A 21227-nucleotide genomic window follows, 5' to 3' on the forward strand; every position below is an offset into this window, starting at 1 on the left:
GATGCCTTGGTGGCTCAGTCAGTTGAGCGTCAGACTTTGGCTCAGGTCATGATCTCACAGCTTCTGAGTTCAAGCCCCACGTTGGGCTTTGTGCTTACAGCCAGAGCCTGGATCTCCTTTAGATTCTGTATCTCTCCCCCCAACCCTCTGTCCTTCTCCTACTCGTGGTCTCTCTCTCAAAAATAAACAAACATAAGAAAAATTAAAAAAAAAAGAGAGAGATTCCCCCTCTTGGGGCACATGATTGGCTCTGTGTCAGACTCTTGGCTTTGGCTCACATTATAATCTCATAATTTGTGAGATTGAGCCCCATATGGGGCTCTGTGCTGTCAGTGCAGAGCTTGCTTAGAATTTTCACTCTCTCTATGCTCCTCACCTGCTCTCTCACTCTTTCTCCAAATAAATAAATATTCAAAAAAATAAACCCCTTTCCCCTGCTCGTGAACATTCTCTCTCTCAAATAAATAAAAATTAAAAATAAGTAGAAAAAAACTTATAGCTCTTTATTAGGTACTTATTATAAATTGTAGAGAATGTCAAAAATATGCCTACTTCTTTGAAGAATACACTATTATGGTAATATATATGTGTATATATATAACTTATAGATTTTTAAAAAATCCTACTGAATAAACCATGTGAACCTGAAGCCCTGTCTTGGGTTAGGGACCTCTAAAAAAGCCTAATGAGCATTTGAGTGGCCTTTGAACAAAGGCTGGATGCTTAAGGGAAAAGAGACAGGAATGTCTTAGAGGAAAGGGGACATGCACATGACATATGTAGAAAGATGTTTAATGTGGCAAAAAAAATATAAACGTCCACCTATAAGGAAATGGGTGAGCAAATAAAGAGTGGAAAAAGGCACTGACACATTAAAATGGATGACCTAGATTCATATCTAAGAGCATAGAATAAGTAATAAAACAATGTTAAGACAAAAAATGTAGGTTGCAGAATGATACATACTGTGTTATGCTATTCATTTATTTTAAAAGCACAAACACATTAAAAAGGTTGGAGGAAGGCTCACTTAATTCTTTATAGTGTTTGTCTCATAGGAGGTAGGAAACGAGAACAGGAATGAGGATTAAGTGAAATTCAGATTTCTGGATAATTCATTACTTCTTAACAACTTGAAACAGCATAACAATATTTGGTGGGCATTTCTTGTGATGTGCATGGACATTTTGTGATATTCTTTGAGGTCCTTTTTATGGTAAAAGAAGAGACAAACGGAATTAACAGTATTAGTTAGTGTGCATTTGATCAATCTGTGTGCACGGTAGATACGGACTCTCATTGTTTCTCTTCGTAGGTTAATGTTACTCGGGAAGACTCACCAAGTGAAGACCCACTCTTCCTTAGAACTTTAGGGAAAGGAGACTGGTTTGGAGAGAAAGCCTTGCAGGGGTGAGTAGATCACATGTGACTCATTTTTGTTTGAGCACGACATAAATTTCTGGCTTAAATATTGAGCTTCTAGCAAAACAGACCCTTTATTTAGTGCTTATCCTAATACCAGACACAGAAGCTTAACAATTACTTATTTACTTCCAGGTGGACTGTAATGCATTTGCATAGGCTTTAAGATTGATGGCTTAGCTTCTGTAATACAATGTTTTTATACTTATGGAAAGATTTCCCAGCATTACTCCTTAACCGCAGTCTTTGTAAAGACTCTAAAAGAGGGGGGAAGTCTCTGCTAAGCTTACTTTGTGCAGTAGTTTTGCTCAGAATCCTAGGAAGATGATTGGTTGAGAATTTGGAAAACCCTGAACTGACTACACAAATTAAGGATCAGAAGGCCATGGAGGCTGGCTGGAATTCACATCTGGATAGTGGTTGTCCTCACCAGGGACAGAGATAATGCACATGACATGTATTGACATGTATGGGCGCTAAAGGCTGGGCCCAGAGATGTATACTACAAGGTCCCTGAAATTCTACTTTTGAAGTAAGGCCTCAAGAAGCGAGCACTTGGGATTTCTTCCCACATACTATGGAAAAAAAATCCCAGTTGATTTGGACTACACATTTTATAGAAGGCATGACAAATATTGCAGATAGATTTGAGTATCCTATTCTTGTTTTCCAATACGCAACACATCTGAATTATCAGTATAGATAGATGAGACTTTTCAAAATTCAGTGCAGGGTGTGTGTGTGTACTTGAATCAGAAATAACCGATAAACTCTTATTTTTGTATCAAACTGCAGGTGCAGAAGTGTCTGCTAGAGAGGAACAGCAATAGGCTATAATTTATTCCTAAAATATTTAGAACACTGAGTTTTGCTTCCATTTCAAATTATGCCTTCATTTAAAAATTACATTATAAGCATTTTCTTTAAAATGACTATGAAGAAATCATTTAGGGAGTTTTAATTTTTAAGCCACAATCAGAAAGCAGCTTTTGTTATTCCTTTCCTACACTTTCATAGCTATAGAAATAAAACAGAGATCCTGATAAGTCATTAGCTTACGAGAATTCACAACTAAATGTATTTGGCCTTTTTTTTTTTTTGTATTTGGTTCATTTGATCCTTATCTGAGGAGCATGTGCTTGCCCGTTCAGTTTTTTCCAACAGCAGAGTCAGAAGAAATACCATGTTCACTGTCCACACACAAAAGAATGCAATAAACACTACCTTTTCAGGATCACATGCACAGATATAGCATTAGTACTTGAATCTTCCTTTCCCATGCTTATCTGTAGAAGATTCTGGAGAATAATGCCACCTGATTCCACTGGTCCAAGATTAAATGCCTGCGTGAAAACTCTCGTTTCCAGCAGAGCCAAAGAAACAGGGACGTGTGCAATTGTCTCTGATTGGGATCACAAGTGGAACACCAGAAAATAAAGCATAACTGAAAATCAACAGATTTCCTTTGTAGCTTATTGCTGCTGACTTTTGGTGCCCATTAAAGAAAGCTTCAGTGGTCGTAGCCCCTTCTTAGAACGTGTCTTAAGTGACCTTGAGGATACAGGTTATGGAAAAGTTATAAAATTTTCTCTGAGATCAGCATTTAATCGCATTCCATCTAGACTGAATTCATCATAACGTATGGCTTTCTTGTGAACTGTCTGGTGCCAAAAATCTCTTTCGTATGTATTCAGTCTTCTGTATGCCAGATCCTCCCCCCACCTTTCCCCCAGCAATTTCTTTCTTTCTTGTGCCCTTTGCCCTTATTTTCTCACTACTCAGCCTGGCTTTATCAGCCTCCTCTAAGTGCCCTCTTAAAGGTCACCAGGGATTTGCTACTTGCATCAGAGAATACTCTCTTTTCTGTCTTACGGTGACTTCACTTCTCATCCATAGTTTTACAGTGCTCACCACCCCTTCCTTCTTCAAATTCCCCTTCCTTTGGGACCCTTGTCATGGTTAGCACTTCTTAGAATTTCTCATTTGATTTCCATTCATCAGTGCTTTGTTCTCACTTCTCTTTATTACATATGTCTCAATAGACATCCAGAGCTATGCCTGCATGTCACCTTGATGGAAAGAAGTCCAAATACTTACATTCTGATTTGAGCTCAGTATCTGGCACTTTTCAGATACTCAATACACACTTACTGAATGAGTTAATGAATAAGTGAACAAACAAAGAAACAAAGGAGCCTCTCTAATGATGCCCAATCAGGAAGTCCCTTCTTGCAGCTGATGACTTTCTCGGCTTGGATCTGTCTGGCAGTAGGGAAAGGATTAGGAACACTTGTCTACAGGGCTGGTAGGCTGGTGATGTAAATGAGTAAAGCAAGGTAGATAAGTAGAAATCCTTTGCACAGGGTACAGAAATTACTGAATGCCAGCTCGTTGCCACATTTTTTAAGCAGAAAAAACTTAGGTTTTTGAGGGAAAAATAGGAAATGTGATTTTGTAACTTGATGTAAAAAAACTCACAAGCAAAACAAAAACAAACACAAAAAAACCCAATTTTTGCAAAATATTTGACCTGTGAGCTGCTATTTTGTGATTTCTGTGTATCACATATGTCTCCTTACAACACACTATCTAAATTCAAATGAAGGAAGACTATTATTAGGTTAACCTTCTAATATTCTTATTTTGTTTTTTTAAATATTTTGATGTCCTCTGTGTATAACGTCTTTTGTACCCTGAATACTATGTTCCTTTTTGATCTTTTCTTTGAGTTTCAATGTTGCACACAAGAAACTCTAACTGTTCACAAATCAGATTGATTGGTTTCACTTGTTACCCTCTAAAGACCTTAAAAATTTATGTTACTTTAAGATAGAAAGTCTTCTGGGCACTGTGTGTATCCTGTTGTGTAATAGCTCTGCTTCTTTGCCCATCGTGTTATTTTTATATTTGGAAGAAAGATTACATAGCAATCTCTGTGTGTCCATAACACAGCTTTTCAGATCATTGTTTTCACTCATGTAAAATTTATACATACTGGGAATCAGTGCTTTATTTTCCCAAGGATGCTCAGCAGACCATTAAAATATTGGTAATTTTGACATGAATCCTTGACCATTCTTTTTAAATTTTAGAGTGCCTAATATGAGTATTGGGTAAGCCCATGGTAGATAATTGAATGACAGAGCTGCAATGTGACCTTGGAACCCTGACTCCGGAATTCCACTGTACAGTTCTGCCTCTAGAAGTGATAAGCTCCATTTCCTTGCTCTCTGGGGACAGTCAAGTCATAGATAACGTCATCTTATAATCTATATCATCATCATCCACTAGTCTCATTAACCAATAGCATCTTATTACCAGAGAGATTGAAGACATGGATTGCTTTCTCTTTTGTTGGTTGACATAAAGCAAATTATTCTGTGTTCCTTGGCTCAATCACTATTTTTCTTTTTTGCTATGATGGTAGTTTTTTCCACCCCAGAGAGGGCAAAATGTTGTACCCTTGACAGAAGTACTCTTTCCTTCTGTATATGAAAACTACACTTGTGTTTGAAAGAAATTACTGTAGGTGTAGTCCAGTAACTTGGGAGGCCATCCCACTCTGATTCACTGTGGCTTCAAGCTGTACACCTGACTTGAGGCCACGCAGAATCCACACAGGCATTGGATAGTGTCATATTCTGAGCCATCCCCACGTCTTTCAGAGGTAATAGGAGAAAACCTAAGACTCATTGGAACCTGACTGATGGGGCTGAGCTCCCATTTGCCCCCCTGCCCCCTGACATTTGAGTCATCAGCATGGCATGTGGTTAAGAGTTCCAGCTCAGAAGTCAATCAGCCTTGGTTAGGATCCACTTTGTCACTGACAGATCATGAGATATCCTCCTGTAGTCAGAAATGGAGGTGGTGATTACACCTATTTTTTTTTCTGGTTGTTGAGAGTAATAATCAGGGGGATTGTTATAAAGCACTCGAGTGAGTGCCTAGAATTTAAATGATGCTCAAAGAAAATTCAGCTACTGCCATCAGTGCCACCGCCATCTTCTTTTTGCTGTCATTAGCAACAGCATCAGCACCATCATTCCTGTTCTCGTCCTCATTATAAGAATGCTCTGTTAATTCTTGACCAAAATTTAGAGCTGTTGGTATAATTGACATTGCATTAGATGTGTGGTCAACCACTCAAGGATTAGAGAACTCTGAGCAAGCCAGTTAACGTCTCTAGGTCTCTGGTTCTGAATTTGTAATCTGAGACAGTTGAACTAGATGATCTCTAACTTTCCTTAGGTCACAGCCTCTGCTTCCCTTGGAATTTGGCCCCTTTACAGCCGGAAGAGACTACTGGATGCCAACTGCAGCCCTGTGTCACCCTGTTAAATGGTGGCATTTAAAGCAGGCTACTATTCTAGGAACTCTCCTAGCTGTTCCCTGTCTTCTGAACACCTATGTCGCATGCCAGGTCTGTCCTTGTTGATGGAAAAAAATAAGCCATATCTGTATTTCCCCAGATTCTTCCCTCAAGGACCATGATCTTGGGAAGGTGAATTAACATTTCTGAACCTACTCTCCTCCCCTTTCTCTTTTCTTAATTAATAAAATGATAGCACATGAAAGGATAGAATAATGGATATTACATTTTAATACTTGGCCATATTTAGGTCTGATCATTATTCATGTATTTATTTGGAAAGAAAACATGTAGATAAAATTCAAGTCTCTTTGGTATCCTCTTCATTTCCCTCCCACCATCATCTCTTGAGGTTGGCCGGGGTACACCCTTGCTGCTCATGTGTCTATAATTTATTATGTATGTATCATATTTGTACATGCATGTAAGCTTATTTGTCTTTAAATTTTACGCATCTGAAATCTCTTTTTCTTATTGGATCAATATGTCCCTTTTCTTTATTTTCCTGCTGGCATGCAGATTGCAATTGTGCCATCCCTTCATTTACAAAGTTTACCTTTTTCGATTCTTGAAATGATTATTCTTTAGATTTGTGGCAGGTATAACTAACATGTCTTGTTAACCAGTGCCTCTTGAATAATACACGGATCCTTCTGAGTTCGAATCACTCATACCATTTTCTCTCTAGTTTTCTAGGCTGTGACTCCACCTGGTTGGTAAATCCTCAGGTCTTAGTCATTGTTATGACTGTATTTTTTCAGACACTACGATGTAAATTTTCAACCTGTTTTCCTCTTGCTTTGCCCATAATTCCTTCTTACACCCAGCCCATTCCTTTTGGGTTTATTCTTTAGCAGTTATTCACAAATTATCTGTTTATACTTCCTGCCTTTGCCTACATGTGCACTGGGCTGTGCATAGAAATCTAGGTTAAAATTTATTTTTCTCAGCATTTTAAATACAACTCTATTGTCTTCTGGCATCCATAGCCTTTAGTGAGTCAAATTACTGTTCCTTTATAGGTCATGTGCCTTTTTCTTTGGTCGCTATCTCTTTGTCTTTGATGTTGTGCATTTTTTCCTCCATTCTGTCTAGGGGCATATATGTTTTCTTTTTCCTTATAATTCTGTGTCTTCTTTGGTTCTGAGAACATAGTTTTCCTTAATTCTAGAAAATTCTGAGCATTATCCCTGCGTATTCTCTTTCACCCCCCTTTCCCTAATCTCTCACTTGGGGATTCTCTGTGTTCTATGTTTCATCTCCTCAATATACCGTCTTTGCCTTCTCTTTCATGTTTGTATGTTCCTGCTATGTGTCATTCTGTGTTCCCTTTTTAATGGGATCTGAACAATTCTCTCCCTTCACCTGCATCAAGTCATAAATATGACCCATCCACCGAGTAGTTTCCCAGTGATTATCTTTTAAATATGACTTCTAGAATTTCCACTATGCACACCACAGTGGTCAGTGAGCTTGGAATGAGACTGCCTGGGTTTGAAACCCAGCCCTGACATTAATAAGGTGTGTGATCCTGTTTCCCTTCACTTCTCTGTACTGAAGATTCATGGTTTGTAAAATGGGAATAATCATACCTACCTACATACAGTTGGTCACTAATAAGCCAAGTGATGTGTGTAGTATGTATGCTTATTAGAATTATAATAATAAAGGGGTGCCTGAGTGGCTCAGTAGATTAAGCATCTGACTTCAACTCAAGTTATGATCTCACACTTTGTGGGTTCGAGCCACGTGTTGGGCTCTGTGCTGACAGCTCAGAGCCTGGAGCCTCCTTCAGATTTTGTGTCTCTCCCTCTCTCTGTCCCTCCCTGGCTCACACTCTGTGTCTCTCTGTCTCCTAATAATAAATGTTAAAAAATTTTATAGAATGGTAATAATCTGATATTTAGTATATCAGTAAATAATGTTAGCTGTGCATAGAACTTGTCTTCGTGTCTGTTTTGTATTATCTCCTGTTTATATTTTCTCTTATTGTTTTATTATTTTTAAAATATTAAATTATTTGAAAATTTCTGTTACTTTTACTTTGATTTATAGATCCTAACATTTGTTATATCTGTGGACTCTGTGTACTGTGTGGTTTATTACAGCTTGGGGAGGTTTTTTTTCTTCATTTTTGTTTTTATTGATCTTTCATTTTCGATGGAGTTGGTAGACTGACAGATTCCCTTGGGCCAGGACCATCTTTTCTTGGCTGTTTTATTTTTGCCTTTGCGAGGATGGGCTTCAGCTTCATTCCCTGTACCATGAAATAGAAAAGAGATCCAGTATCCCCCTCATTAGGCTTGGGTTTCTATTTCTCTCAAGGAAAACCTCCTGGACCAACAGAGAGAGAGAGAGAGAGAGAGAGCGCGCGCGCGCGAGCGCGAGCACTTTTCTTTTCCCTCCTTCCTTCATTCCTTTTATAATTTTAATTCCAGGGTAGTTAACATAATGTTATATTAGTTTCAGGTATACAGTATAGTGATTCAGCAATTCTGTATATTACTACATTTGTTATACATACATATGCACATTATATATTACACCATGAATGTACTCTTAATTCACACCCACCTCTCCTCTGGTACCAACAGTTAGTTCTCTATCATTAACAGTGGTGTATTTCTTGGTTTGCTTCTTTGTATATTTGTTTTGTGTTTTTAAATTCCACATATGAGAAAAATTAGATTGTATTTATCTTTCTCTGACATATTTCATTTGGCCTTATACTCTCTAGATTTATCCGTGTTGTTGTGAATGGCAAGGTTTCATTCTTTTTATGGCTTTGTAATATTCTATTACAATACACACACACAGCATCTTTATCCTTTCATCTAGCATTGGATACCTGGGTTGCTTCCATTGGCTATTTTTAAACAATGCTGCAATACACAGAGGAGTACATACATCTTTACATATTGGTGTTTTTTGTTTTCTTTTGGTAAATACCAGTGGTGAAATTACTGGATCATATGATAATTCTGTTTTAATTTTTTGAAGAACCTCCATACTGTTTACAACAGTGGCTGCACCAGGTTACATTCTGCCCAACAGTGCACAAGAGTTCCCTTTTTCTCCACATCCCTGTCAGACTTTTTGCATCTTGTGTTTTTGATTATAGCCTTTCTGACAGATGTGAGATGATATCTGATTGCAACTTTGATTTGCATTGCCCTGATGATGAGTGATGTTGAGCATCTTTTCACATATCTGTTGGCCATCTGGATGTCTTCTTTGTGGAGAAATGTCTGTTTATGTCTTCTGCCCGTTTTTAATTGGATTATTTGCTTTCAGTGTGTTGAGTTGTATAAATTCTTTATATATTTCAGATATGAACCCTTTATCAGATACGTCATTTGCAAATTATCTTCTCCTATTCAGTACGTTGTCTTTCAGTTTTGTTGATTGTGTCCTTTGCTGTGCCGAACTTTTGGTTTTGATGAAGTCCCAGTAGTTCATTCTTGCTTTCGTTTCCCGTGCCTCAAGACATATTAAGAAAAATTTTGCTACAACCATTGTCAGAGAAATTACTGCCTCTGCTCTCTTCTAGCATTTTTAGAGTCTCAGGTCTCACCCTTAGATCTTTAACACATTTTGAGTTTAATTTTGTGTATGGTGCAAGAAATTGGTCCAATTTCATTCATGTAGCTCTCTGGGTTTCCCAACACCACTTGCTGAAGAGACTGTCTTTTTCCTGTTGCATATTTTTGCCTTCTTTGTCAAAGATTTGACCATGAAATTGCAGGGTTTTTCCTGGGTTTTCTATTCTGTTCCATTGACCTGTGTGTCTCTTTTTTGTGCCAGTACCATACTATTTTGGTTACTACACATTTGGATTATGTCTTGAAATCTGGGATTGTGATACCTCCTGCTTTGTTGTTGTTCTCAACATTGCTTTGGCTATTTTCGGTCTTTGATGTTTACATGCAAATTTTAGGAATATGTTTTCTAGTTATGAGGAAAATGCTCTTGGTATTTTGATAGGGATTGTATTAAAACTATTTGGGTAATATGGGCATTTTAACAGCATTAATTATTCCAATCTATGAGCACAGAATTATTTTCCATTTGTTTGTGTCATCTTCAGTTTCTTTCATCATTGTTTTAGAGTTTCCAGAATGCAGGTCTTTTACTTCTTAGGTTCAGTTTATTTATAGATATTTTATTCTTTTTGGTTGTAAATGGGACTATTTTCTTGATCTCTCCTTCTGCATTTGATCTCTGTATATTTTGTATCATGTGACCTTAGTAAATTCATTTATCAGTTCTCATAGTTTATTGGTGGAGTCTTTAGGGTTTTCTATGTACAGTATCATGTTATCTGCAAATGGGGAAAGTTTCACTTCTTCTATACCATTTTGGATGTCTTTTATTTCTTTCTTGTGTCTGCTTGCTGTAGAGAGGACATCCAGTAGTGTTGAATAACAGTGATGAGAGTGAACATCCTTGTGTTCCTGATCTTAAGGGGAAAGCTCTCAGTTTTTGACCATTGAGTACCATTGAGTATGTGTTAGCTGTAGATTTTTCATGTATGACCTTTATTATGCTGAGGTATATTCCCTAAACTGACTTTGTTTAGGATTTTCCCTCCTCAAGTTGGAAGTTATACTTTGTCAAACTCTTTTTCTGCATCTATTGAAATGATCATATGGTTTCTATCATTTCTTTTGTTGATGTATCATGTTGATTAATTTTCAAATATTGAACCATGATTGCATCCTGGGAATAAATCTCACTTGATCATGGTAATGACACTTTTAACATATTAATGGATTTGATTTGCTAATATTTTGTTGAGGATGTTTGCATGTATGTTTATCAGAAATACTGTTCTGTAGTTCTCTTTTGTTGTAGTGTTTATACCCTGTTTTGGTACCCAGGATAATGCTGGCCTTGTAGAAAGATTTTGGAAGCTTTCCTTCTTCCAAAGAATAGTTTTTGGAATAGTTTGAGAACAGGTATTAATTCTTTAAATGTTTGGTAGAATTTACCTGTAAAACCATCTGGTCCGGGACTTTGGTTTATTGGGAGTTTATTACAGATTCAATTTCATTGCTAGTAATCAATCTGTTCAAATTTTCTATATCTTCCTGATTCACTTTTGGGAGGTTATATGTTTCTAGGTATTTATCCATTTCCTCTAGGTTGTCCAATTTGTTGGCATATAATTTTTCATAATATTCTTTTGTAATCCTTCATATTTCTGTGATTCTGTCATTATTTCTCCTCTTTTATTTCTGACTTTGAGTCCTCCTCCCCTTCTCTCTCGGTGAATTTGCTAGGCATTTATCAATTATGTTGATCTTTTCAAAGAAACAGCTCCTGGTGTCATTGATTTGCTATATTGGATTTTCTTAGTTTCTATTTCATTTATTTCTGCTCAGATCACTATTGTTTTTCTTGCTTCTCCTAGTTTTAGGTTTTGTTTCTTCTTTTTCCAGGTCCTTTAGGTGAAGGTTAGGTTGTTTGATGAGATTTTCCTCACTTCTTAAAATAGACCTGTATTGCTATAAACTTCCCTCTTACAACAGCTTTTTCTACATCCCAAAGGTTTTGGACCACTGCGTTTCCATTTTCATTTCTCTCTGTGTAATTTTTTATTTCTTCTTTTATTTCTTGGTTGGCTCATTTATTGTTTAGTAGCATCTTATTTAACTTCGATGTATTTGTGCTCTTTCCAGATTTTCTCTTGTGGTTGATTTCTAGCTTTATAGAATTTTGGTCAGAAAAGATGCATGGTATGACTTTGATCTTTGTGAATTTGTTGAGAGTTGTTTTGTGCCCGAAAATGTGATGTATTCTGGAGTGCTTGAATAGGATGTGTATTCTACTGTTTTCTGATGGAGTGTTCTGAATGTATCTCTTAGATCTATCTGGTCCAGTGTGTTATTCAAAGCCACTGTTTGCTTTTTGATTTTGTTTGGATGATCTCTCAACTGAGGTAAATGAAGTGTTAAAGTCTCCTACGATTATTGTATTACTATTGATTACTTCCTTTATGTTTGTTAATAGGTATTTATGTATTTGAGTGGTTCCATATTGGGTACATAAATATTTATGATTGTTGTTTTCTTGTTGGATTGTTCCCTTTATAAGTATGTAGTGTCTTCCTTTGTCTCTTGTTACAGTCTTTGTTCTAAAGTCTATTTTGTCTAATATAAGCATTGCTACTCCAGCTTTCTTTTCACTGCTGTTGGCATGATAAGTGCTTTTCCACCTCTTCACTTTCAATCTGCATGTGTCTCTTAGTTCTGAAATGCATCCAGAGAGTCATTTCTAAAGCTTGTGTCTCATGTGTAGAAATACTCGACAACCCTGGCTCTATAAAGGGCTTTGTTCCATTTGCCATCTTGATTGGACCGTGGTCAGCCTTCTTCACTCATCCCCAAGGGCTCTCTGATCCAGCTCTAGCTCATTTCTCCAACCCAGGACCCTTCTCTGTTCTGGCACTGGAGACTCATAGGGATTCATTTTGTTTCTTTGGGTTTAGTGATGATTATAATTAATTAGCAAAGATTGTTCTTTTGATAATTGAATCAGTAATCCACATACGATATAGCAGAATACCTAGTGAGATTTTTTCTCTGTTATCTTGGATTTGTGGCTCAGGTTCAAAGCTAAAAGGCTGCCAGTATGTAGCATTACTTCTTCTGTAGAACAGACTAGGAAGAGCCAGAATCACTTTATTGGCACTACTGCTCCATATGCAAGATGATCTGTTGGGGAGAGCAGGATTCATCAAAAGAAGTTGTTTCCTCTGTTTTCAGGTACTAGCTTGCTTTCTTATTGAGAATTTACAGGTAAACAGGTCATTAAAATAGAGTGTGCGAAGGGACACTGTGGCAGAAACTTACAATATCATAGCAACATTACTATGTCCATATCTCCATCCTAAAACATTTTCCTGAGTTCACGACCCAGTTTCCCACTTAGCTATCACTCTGGCAATTCAGATGGTGCTTGAGCCAAACTAAATTCACTTTCTCTCTCTTCCCAAGCAAATCTATGCCAAGTAATCTCTCTTATAATAAGTGTTATGCAAACCATAAATTTGGACATTATCCCTGCCTCTTCCTTCTTTGACATCTCTATACCACTGCCGTCTAATCCTGTTGATTATACCATCTAAGAAATTATTAACATCACCTTTGTCTTGTCTTCACTGCCACTGTTGTGCTTAGTGCCTTCAATATGTGGTGTCAGCTGGACTAATGTTCTTCCTCCCAGTTGGTCACCCTGTGTACAGTCTTGTGTACCTTGCATCGAATCCACTTACTATGGTTATGATAATTTCTCAGTATTCGTTTCGATGGTGGCTATAATAAGTTACCACAAATTGAGTGTCTTTAGACAATAGAACTTTATTCTTTAATAATATGGAGGCCCAAAGTCCAAAATAAAGGTGTCACCATGGCCATGTTGTCTCTGAAAGCTCCAGGGAAGAATCTGTTCCATGCCTCTCTCCTGGCTTCTGGTGGTTGGTTGTCAGCAATATTTGACATCATTGCCGTATAGCTTCATCATTTCAGTTTCTGGTTCTGTCTTCCCATGGCTGTCGCCCCTCTGTGTTTGTCTTTGTTTCAAAATCTTTCCCTTTCTGTAAGGACATTAGTCATTGAATTTAGGGCCGACCCTAATCCAGGATGGCATCATCTTAACTTGATTATAGCTACAAGGTCCCTGTTTCCAATTAAGCTCACATTCATATGTTCTGGGGTGGAGGATTGGACATGGCATTTGGGGGAACACAGTTCAACCCACAACATGCTCTAAAACAAATGAGTTACTGTCACTTTTCCTTCCCAAGGGCTCCCTGTGATGCCCCCTGCTGGGAGGTCTGTTCTTTTATCACCAGGCCAGGCTCACCCTCACATGCCTGCCTCATGATCTGTGCTGCGGTCATATTGAGATCTCCAACGTCACCATCATCCCGATGATGTAGTTTCATTTTAGGCATTTTCCACTGAAGGATCTTTTAGGATTATAGTCCCTCCTGGCATGGACAAATAACTAAACTTATAATAAGCCCAAAGTGGGGTATTAAAACCTGGCAGCCCAGCCCAGCCCAACCCCGAACCTGTGTTCAGGCCTATAGAAGCTGTCTTTTCCTCTCAAGTCACTTAATACTCATGATAGGTACATATTCTCTTATATCTTGACATAAAGATGCCTGAGATACAATGGTTCATTGGCTTTTGATGTCAAGGAACCCACCAGAGGATTTACGGAAGTCATATTTCAGTTTGTAAGAAACTATACAGTATATAGGATATAATTATACACACACATCATTCTCCTCACACACATATGCACAACCCTCTTCCAGACAATAATGAAGATAATTTAATCAAAAATGAAGCACATGATCTTTGAATTCCTCTGAAAAACACCTTCACCTGGAGTATCAAGTTAGTTGCACAAAATCCTATTTTGCTGTTGTGTCTTGAATTTATCTGATAATCTTATTAAAGCTATAGTATACATGGTAGACTCAAGTATATTGTTAGTGGTTGATTTAACTTAGTATGACTGTCAGTAACTAATCAGTAAACCAAGACATGTTACTTTAAGATAAATTGGGAAATAGATTGTTTAGAAAAATTCTATCAAATACAAGAGGATTTATAGAAGAGGACTTCCATGGTAGAAGAAGGATTTATGCCTGTGTATATGAGTGATTGTTTAAATAAAAGGGATCAAATTTTTGTGGATGGTCGGGTAAACATCAGGGTGTCTCAGTATTTTTCTATAAAATGAGTTTCTTTATCCCTGCTGCCTTAAATATAAGGTCATTTTCAATGCTGGAAATTGAGCTACTTATAAAACAACTCAGGCCCTCATTGTTATTCTCCAACATGTCATTTAGACAAATAATTTCCTTTAGGTGCCACAAGATAAGAAAATATAATGTAAATTTGAAAATCTCTCCAAAAACAGTGCAAAATGTTTCATTTGAAGTTAATGTTCTTGTTAATGAACTTGGCTCATGTTTTGTCTCTGTCATTTTTATTCCCTCCAAGTCTAGATGATTGCTTCTTAATTTTTCTTTCATACAGGATAGAAGAAAAATGACTCGTTATAAATCATACTTTGAGCAGGCAACAAAGGTTTTAATTGGTTAGACTCGCTGTTATTATACTAATCCCTTGTGATGCCTGAAAAAAAATGTTTTAAAGCACTCTGAATATTCTTGCCAAAAATGATCTTTGTAATGGTTTTTTAAAGTTTTTTATGTTTATTTATTTTTGAGAGAGAGAGAGACAGAGACAGAGAGAGAGACAGAGCATGAGCCTGGGAGGGACAGAGAGAGAGAAGGACACAGACTCTGAAGCAGGCTCCAGGCTCTCAGCTGTCAGCGGAGAGCCCAACGCGGGGCTCGAACCCACAAACTGCAAGATCATGACCTGAGTCGAAGTCAGCCACTTAACCAACTGAGCCCCCCAGGTGCCCCCCAAAATTATCTTTGAATGTAATGTTTACTCGTGTGTTCCGATTAAGACGGTGCCACATGAAATGATCATTTCCAGCTATGTTTGGCCTCACATTGTTCTTGTGCTTCATTCATAAAGTGAAATGTGAGTGGGAATATTTCAGAAAAAATACACTGTGTGGTAATTGTCTTGCCCCATAGTCCAAGCATTAGGGCAAATACAGTTGAGGATATTTTAAATAATATTTAAAAAGCTTCTCAAAGTTCTGGAGGAGACCAAGGTGCCAGCATAGTTGGTTCTCCATAGGACTCTTCTCGTGGCTTGCACGTGGCTGCCTTCTTGCTGTGCGCTCACATGGCGTTTCCTTGGTTGTGTGCCTGTGGGGACAGAGTGCAAGCTCTCTGGTGGCTTTTCTTATAAAGGCTCCACCCTTGTGACGTCATCTAAACCTAAGTGTCTCCTGAAAGGCTCCATCAGATATCATCATGTGGAAGGTTAGGGTTCCAGCATGTGAAGTGGGGTAGGGATACTCAACTGAGTCCATACCTTTGGCCAATGGACTCTCACCAGCAGTTTGAAGATGATTCGCTATGAAAGATAGCATTTCCTATAAGCGGTGTTAGAACAATTGAATATCCACTAAGTTAAAAGAAATGAACCGATGTATGGAAATTCAATTAAAATCTATCCTAACCAAAATGATAAAGTCTTTAAGAAAAAATATAGGAGATGAATTCTGAGAACTTTGGGTAAGCACTTTTCTTTAATATATCATACCAAAGCATCCATGAAAATGGAAAATTAGGTTAAAATTAAGAATTTCTGTTCTTGAAAAAAACATTATTAAGAGTAAGAAAAGAAAACACTTTCCACAGACTAAGAGAAAGTATCTGTAAGCCATAATCTGATAAAGGACTTGATTCCAGAATGTATAAGAAACTCTAAAATTTCATAATAAGCCAATTTCTAAATGGTACCTGATTTGAACAAATATCTTCCCAATGAAGAGAAAATGATCATAAAATAGTAGGTAAAAATCTGCTCATCATGATTTGTCCTAGGGAAATCAAATGAAAACTAGGATGAAATACTGTGCGGCTATTAGATTGCCTAACATTGAAAGATTGACCATATCAAGTGCGAAAGAGGATGTGGAGCACATAGGACTTCTGTGCACTACTGGTAGGAATGTAAAATGGTATGAACACTTGATAAAATAGTGTGCCCATTTCTTAAAACATGAAACACATCACCTGCCACATGCCATTCCATTCCTAGAAAGGTTCCATGAAAGGTTCTCTAAAGATAAAGACTTGGACACAAACATTTATGACAGCTTTCTATACAATGATCCCAAACCTGAAACAACCCAAATGTGTATCAGCGTTTGAATGGATAATCAAGTCCTAGGCTACCCATACAATGAAGTACTATTCAGTAGTGAACAGAGTGAAGTTTTCATTTACTCAACAATATAGAGGAATCTTAAAGTAATTATAATGAGTGAAATAAGCCACATAAAATGTACAGTGTGGTGCCATTTCTATAACATTTAGAATAGGCCAGCTAATCTATGCTCACAGAAAACAGAGTAGGAGTTCCCTGGGCATGGGGGTTGGCAGGATGCAGAGATGACAAAGTGATGTCAGGAATCTTTGGGAAGGATGGGTTATACTCATTATCTTGAGTGCAGTAATAGAATCAAATAGAATCATGAGTGTCTGTAAATGTCCAGAGTCTTTAAATTGTGTACTTTATTTTTTTTCAATAGTAAATATTCTGCCACTATGTATTAAATACTGCATGGTTTGCCCAAGCTAAGAAGAAACCACATCATAAGTCAATAAGCATTTTGCATTTTCTTTCATTATCTACTCAAAGTCATGCCTACTGCACCTCTAAACATTTAATTAAATCCAATTATATAGCAAACACTCCCAAAATAAACTTAGATTGTATTGCAGTTTCACTTAACAGTATATAAAATACTGTGTTGTGACAGGTATCAACTATCCATTAGATACTGAATCAATTTTTCTTAAGCACTACTAACTGCTTGCTTTTCTTGAAGCTAGATCATTCTGAAAATGTCCTGTTAGACCTATGAGTGCAAACATATGGTATCTGTCCTTCTCCGCCTGACTTATTTCGCTTAGCATGACACTCTCAAGGTCCATCCACTTGGCTACAAATGGCCAGATTTCATTCTTTCTCATTGCAGTGTAGTACTCCATTGTGTATATATACCACCTCTTTAAAAGTCTGCAGTTTATGTCAATTATACCTCAGTAAAACTGTTACAGTGTTTTCAAATTCACTAAACAATCTATGAGGTGTCCTTGATATAATCAAGTGTTACCAAGAGAATTGCCAACCCTCCTGTAGTTTATTACCCCCCACTCTGTGCTCTGAAGGCTCAGGACTCCCATTCCTATCTTCAAAGCATCTGTTAGTGATACTATGTTTCTCCAACTTGCTTTACCTCAGTCACCAGTAACAGGCTTAGGGTAATGTATTTTGAGAGCTGTGAGTGCCGCAAACCCACTGTTGGAAGTAGTGATGGGCAGTACAAAGTCATGGAGTTTTGCACAAATCAGGTGATCAGTTACCCAAAGCATGCAGGCAAGGATAAGCCAAAAGGATCTTGGCTTTGGGAATTGGCTTTTGGCTACACGTGTGTCAGTATTTAGTTGCTTTAGACTCTGTGATTTTCAGTCTGGAAGGCAAAGAACAGACAGAATTTACTCCTGAAGTGGCAGAATTACATAAGGTGTTTATTCTTGTATTACCTAAAGTCATTTAAACCATTAGCAACCTCATATCCCACATTAGGAAATGTATGATAAACTATTAATTTAAACTGTTAGGCTGGTTTACAAGATTTTAAACTTAACATGTATTTTAATATCCACTTCTTAAATTGAATTGTCTGTTGACTTTTAACAAAAATCACTTACTCTTTGACACTGTGGTATTTAAAGATAAACCAGGCAGAGGCCCCTGCGTGGCTCAGTAGGTTAAGCATTCAACTCTTGATTTTGGCTCAGGTCATGGTCTCAGTTCATGAGATGGAGTTCTGAGCAGGGCTCCATGCTGTCAGCTTGGAGTCTGCTTGGGATTCTCTATCTCCCTCCTCTCTCTCTGCCCCTCCCCTGCTTCCCAGCACACACACTCTCAGCATCTCAAAAATATATAAACTAACCTTGAAAAATAATAATGAAGGTAAACCAGGTAGGTTTCTGCCCTCTGAGGCACTGTGCTGAATATGCTTATGTGCATTATTTTGTTAATTCTGTCTATCATTAGATAGTATTAGCCCCATTCTGCATGTGAGAAAACTGAGGCTGCCTGAGGTTAAGTAGCTTGTGGAAGTGAAGCCTCTCATAAGCAGAGAAGCTGGGATCCAGTCCAATTCCCTATGGCCTTTCAGCCCCTCCCCACCCCACCGCCATACTGTGGTAACATTTCAACAGTGACAAGACCGGCCAGGACCGACAATGTGAGGGCTTCTTGGTACAAGGCAGTGTCATTTCATGACGGTTCCTTTTCCTGCTCAAATCAGGTGTTACAGGACATGAGGACAAGCATCTAGCTGCTCTTGGCCTTCCTGTTCTTTGTTCTTATTTTGTTGAGATATTCACTGTACTTCTCCTCTACTGATCACCACGATTTAGGTGATAGTGACTCACATGTCATAAAAATACTTGTGGTTTCATGTTGGCCTCAGCCTATGTTTTCTGTTGATAATTGAACATGACCGTAAAGACAATGAACCTATCCATCATGCCCCCTTCCTCTTTCAGCTGCCAACTGTCCTTCTTTTTTTTTTTTTTTTTAAACATCCCACAGCCCAGTCTGTGGGTTTGGAGAGCTTATCCTGTAAGGTGTAATGGCTGTTTCTTTGTGTTCTGGAATATTCCTGAGTGCTTGACCTGAGTGGTGCCCTCAGGCTGACAGTTGCCTGGTGCCCAGATGGCAGACTGCTTCTCTCACTGTCTACTCAACATCGTTGCTGTAAACCTGCTCCCCATATGGGGAAACATGTTGGTTTTAAAAGGAACATTTTTCACAAACATTCCACAAGAAGAATACAGGTTTTCTACCACCCCCATCCATATGCACTATTTTAGAAACATGAGCTTGCTATCTGGGAAAAGTAGAATTTTTTTTTTGCTTTACATTTTTTTTTAATTTGTGTTACCAAACAAAAATAGTCAGGAATTGTAAAATGTGTACCTGAATATTTTTAAAATAATCATACATTGTTTTAAAAGTATCTGGGAGAGAAAAAGAAATTGTTTGCTCCTAGATAGAGCCCAGAATAGTGAGGATTTGACATCATGGAAAAAGATGGGTTTTAGCACGTTTTCTGCTGTAACATTGATATTTCATATCCATCTTACCTTCCTACATGACAGGTCACACACTTTTGTAAGGTTCCCATGTCTTCCACATTTCTATGTGCCCCTGATAAGCACCAAGGACATTAAGCCAACTGTCACACACCTGGGACTAACTTAGACCCTATTTATTTTTATTAATTTCCATTTTTAACTGGGACTTTTACTCAGAGGAAGACTGGATAAATTATTCTATCACCAGCCACAAAAAATTCATTAATTTTCCATTTGCAAAAGCAGAATGAGTCATTAAGAATTGGAATATAAATGTTAAAATTTCTCCTTCTAGCAATGTCTAAATATCCTGGGAAGAGCTGCTTAGCTGAATGATCTGATTTAAAATGGCAGCACTGTATGTGTTTGTGGAAAATGGGAAATAAGTTTAAGTGATTGATGAGATTGTTTATATTTATAGTCTTATTGTTCCTTTCTAGATTCAAAGAATTATAGATCTCTGGGTCTCCCCTAAGGAAAGAGATACATATACTTCCAGGAAAATACTGTGGGAAATCAGTCTTACCTAAAAGTTTTATTTCTTTCTCAAATGCATTATTTTTCCTGGACGCAGGTTCCTCTGTTAAGAATATCTTCATTCCTGTGGTCATCCAAGTTTGTAGGTTAAGGACTGTCTCCACACAAAACTCTTCTCTTGTATCGCTTCATCTGCATATTTGGACGCCACATTTTATTGACTATTTATCCATGGTATTTCTCACATTCATCTGCTTCTGTAACTACTTCTCCCCCTGTAATACAGGTCTTTTTTTTACCTGTAATTTACGCTCTTGGATTTGTCTTCTTAATCGTCATATCCTAATACATCACAAACACCACAGGTCCAGGCACATAGGAACCTTGCTCTGGGACCATTTCTGGAAGCTCAGCGGGTCACATTCTGACCCTCTTCCGTTGCACAAAACAGTCCTCAGGATGAAGGGTATATGTCCAGCTGGGACTTGTGCACCTCTTTCTATGTCCTTCTGGAGCCTAAGACCCCTGATTTCCTTGTCCTTCTGTGGCCTGGGAGGGTTCTTTCCTGAGTCTTTTCTAGTAGAAAGAGGTCACTCCAGTTGTGGGCCCTCAGAAACTAGAATGGCTATTTCCCTGGGATGGAAAAAGGAAGTGGACTTTACAGTGAAACCTTAGATTGAGAGTAACTTGTTCCTCGAGTGTTCTGTGAGACAAGCGAACATTTCTAAGGAATTTTAACTTGATAAGTGAGCGACGTCTTGCAATAGGAGTAGCATGTGACACTGAATGTCACATGATCACAACTGAGCCAATGATTCTTGAAAATCACTTTGACATACAAGTGCTTTGGATGGCAACCATGTTTCTGGAATGAATTATGCTCACAAACCAAGGTTTTACTGTATTTGAAGGTGTAGGTCTTCTATGGTTTGGTAGAAAGCAGGAGCAGGCTGGTAGTTGGGAGGCTTGGGCTACCTGTTACCACTGTCCTTTTTCAAGGCTATGCTTGGGAATCTGAAGAACACAAAAAATATCATTTGAATTCAGCCTTCCAGATTATTACAGAGGGGTTTGCAAAGGTAGGAGGATACTTTTCCATAATTAGATTTATGGGGCGTTCAGTTACAGTTTTGC

At 37.9% G+C, this 21227-nt stretch overlaps 1 protein-coding gene across 2 annotated transcripts in view; it reads left to right on the forward strand.

Moving 5' to 3' along the window:
• PRKG1 (protein kinase cGMP-dependent 1) overlaps positions 1-21227 on the forward strand; it is a 1238870-nt gene that overhangs the window by 1033319 nt on the left and 184324 nt on the right. For both annotated transcript variants that reach the window (XM_029931713.1, XM_029931712.1), the window contains exon 7: positions 1316-1410. In XM_029931713.1, coding sequence (XP_029787573.1) covers positions 1316-1410 — 95 coding nt within the window. The remainder of the gene's footprint in view (positions 1-1315; positions 1411-21227) is intronic.

The sequence above is a fragment of the Suricata suricatta genome, chromosome 2 (assembly GCF_006229205.1).
Source record: "Suricata suricatta isolate VVHF042 chromosome 2, meerkat_22Aug2017_6uvM2_HiC, whole genome shotgun sequence".
In the NCBI taxonomy this organism is placed as follows: Eukaryota; Metazoa; Chordata; class Mammalia; order Carnivora; family Herpestidae; genus Suricata; species Suricata suricatta.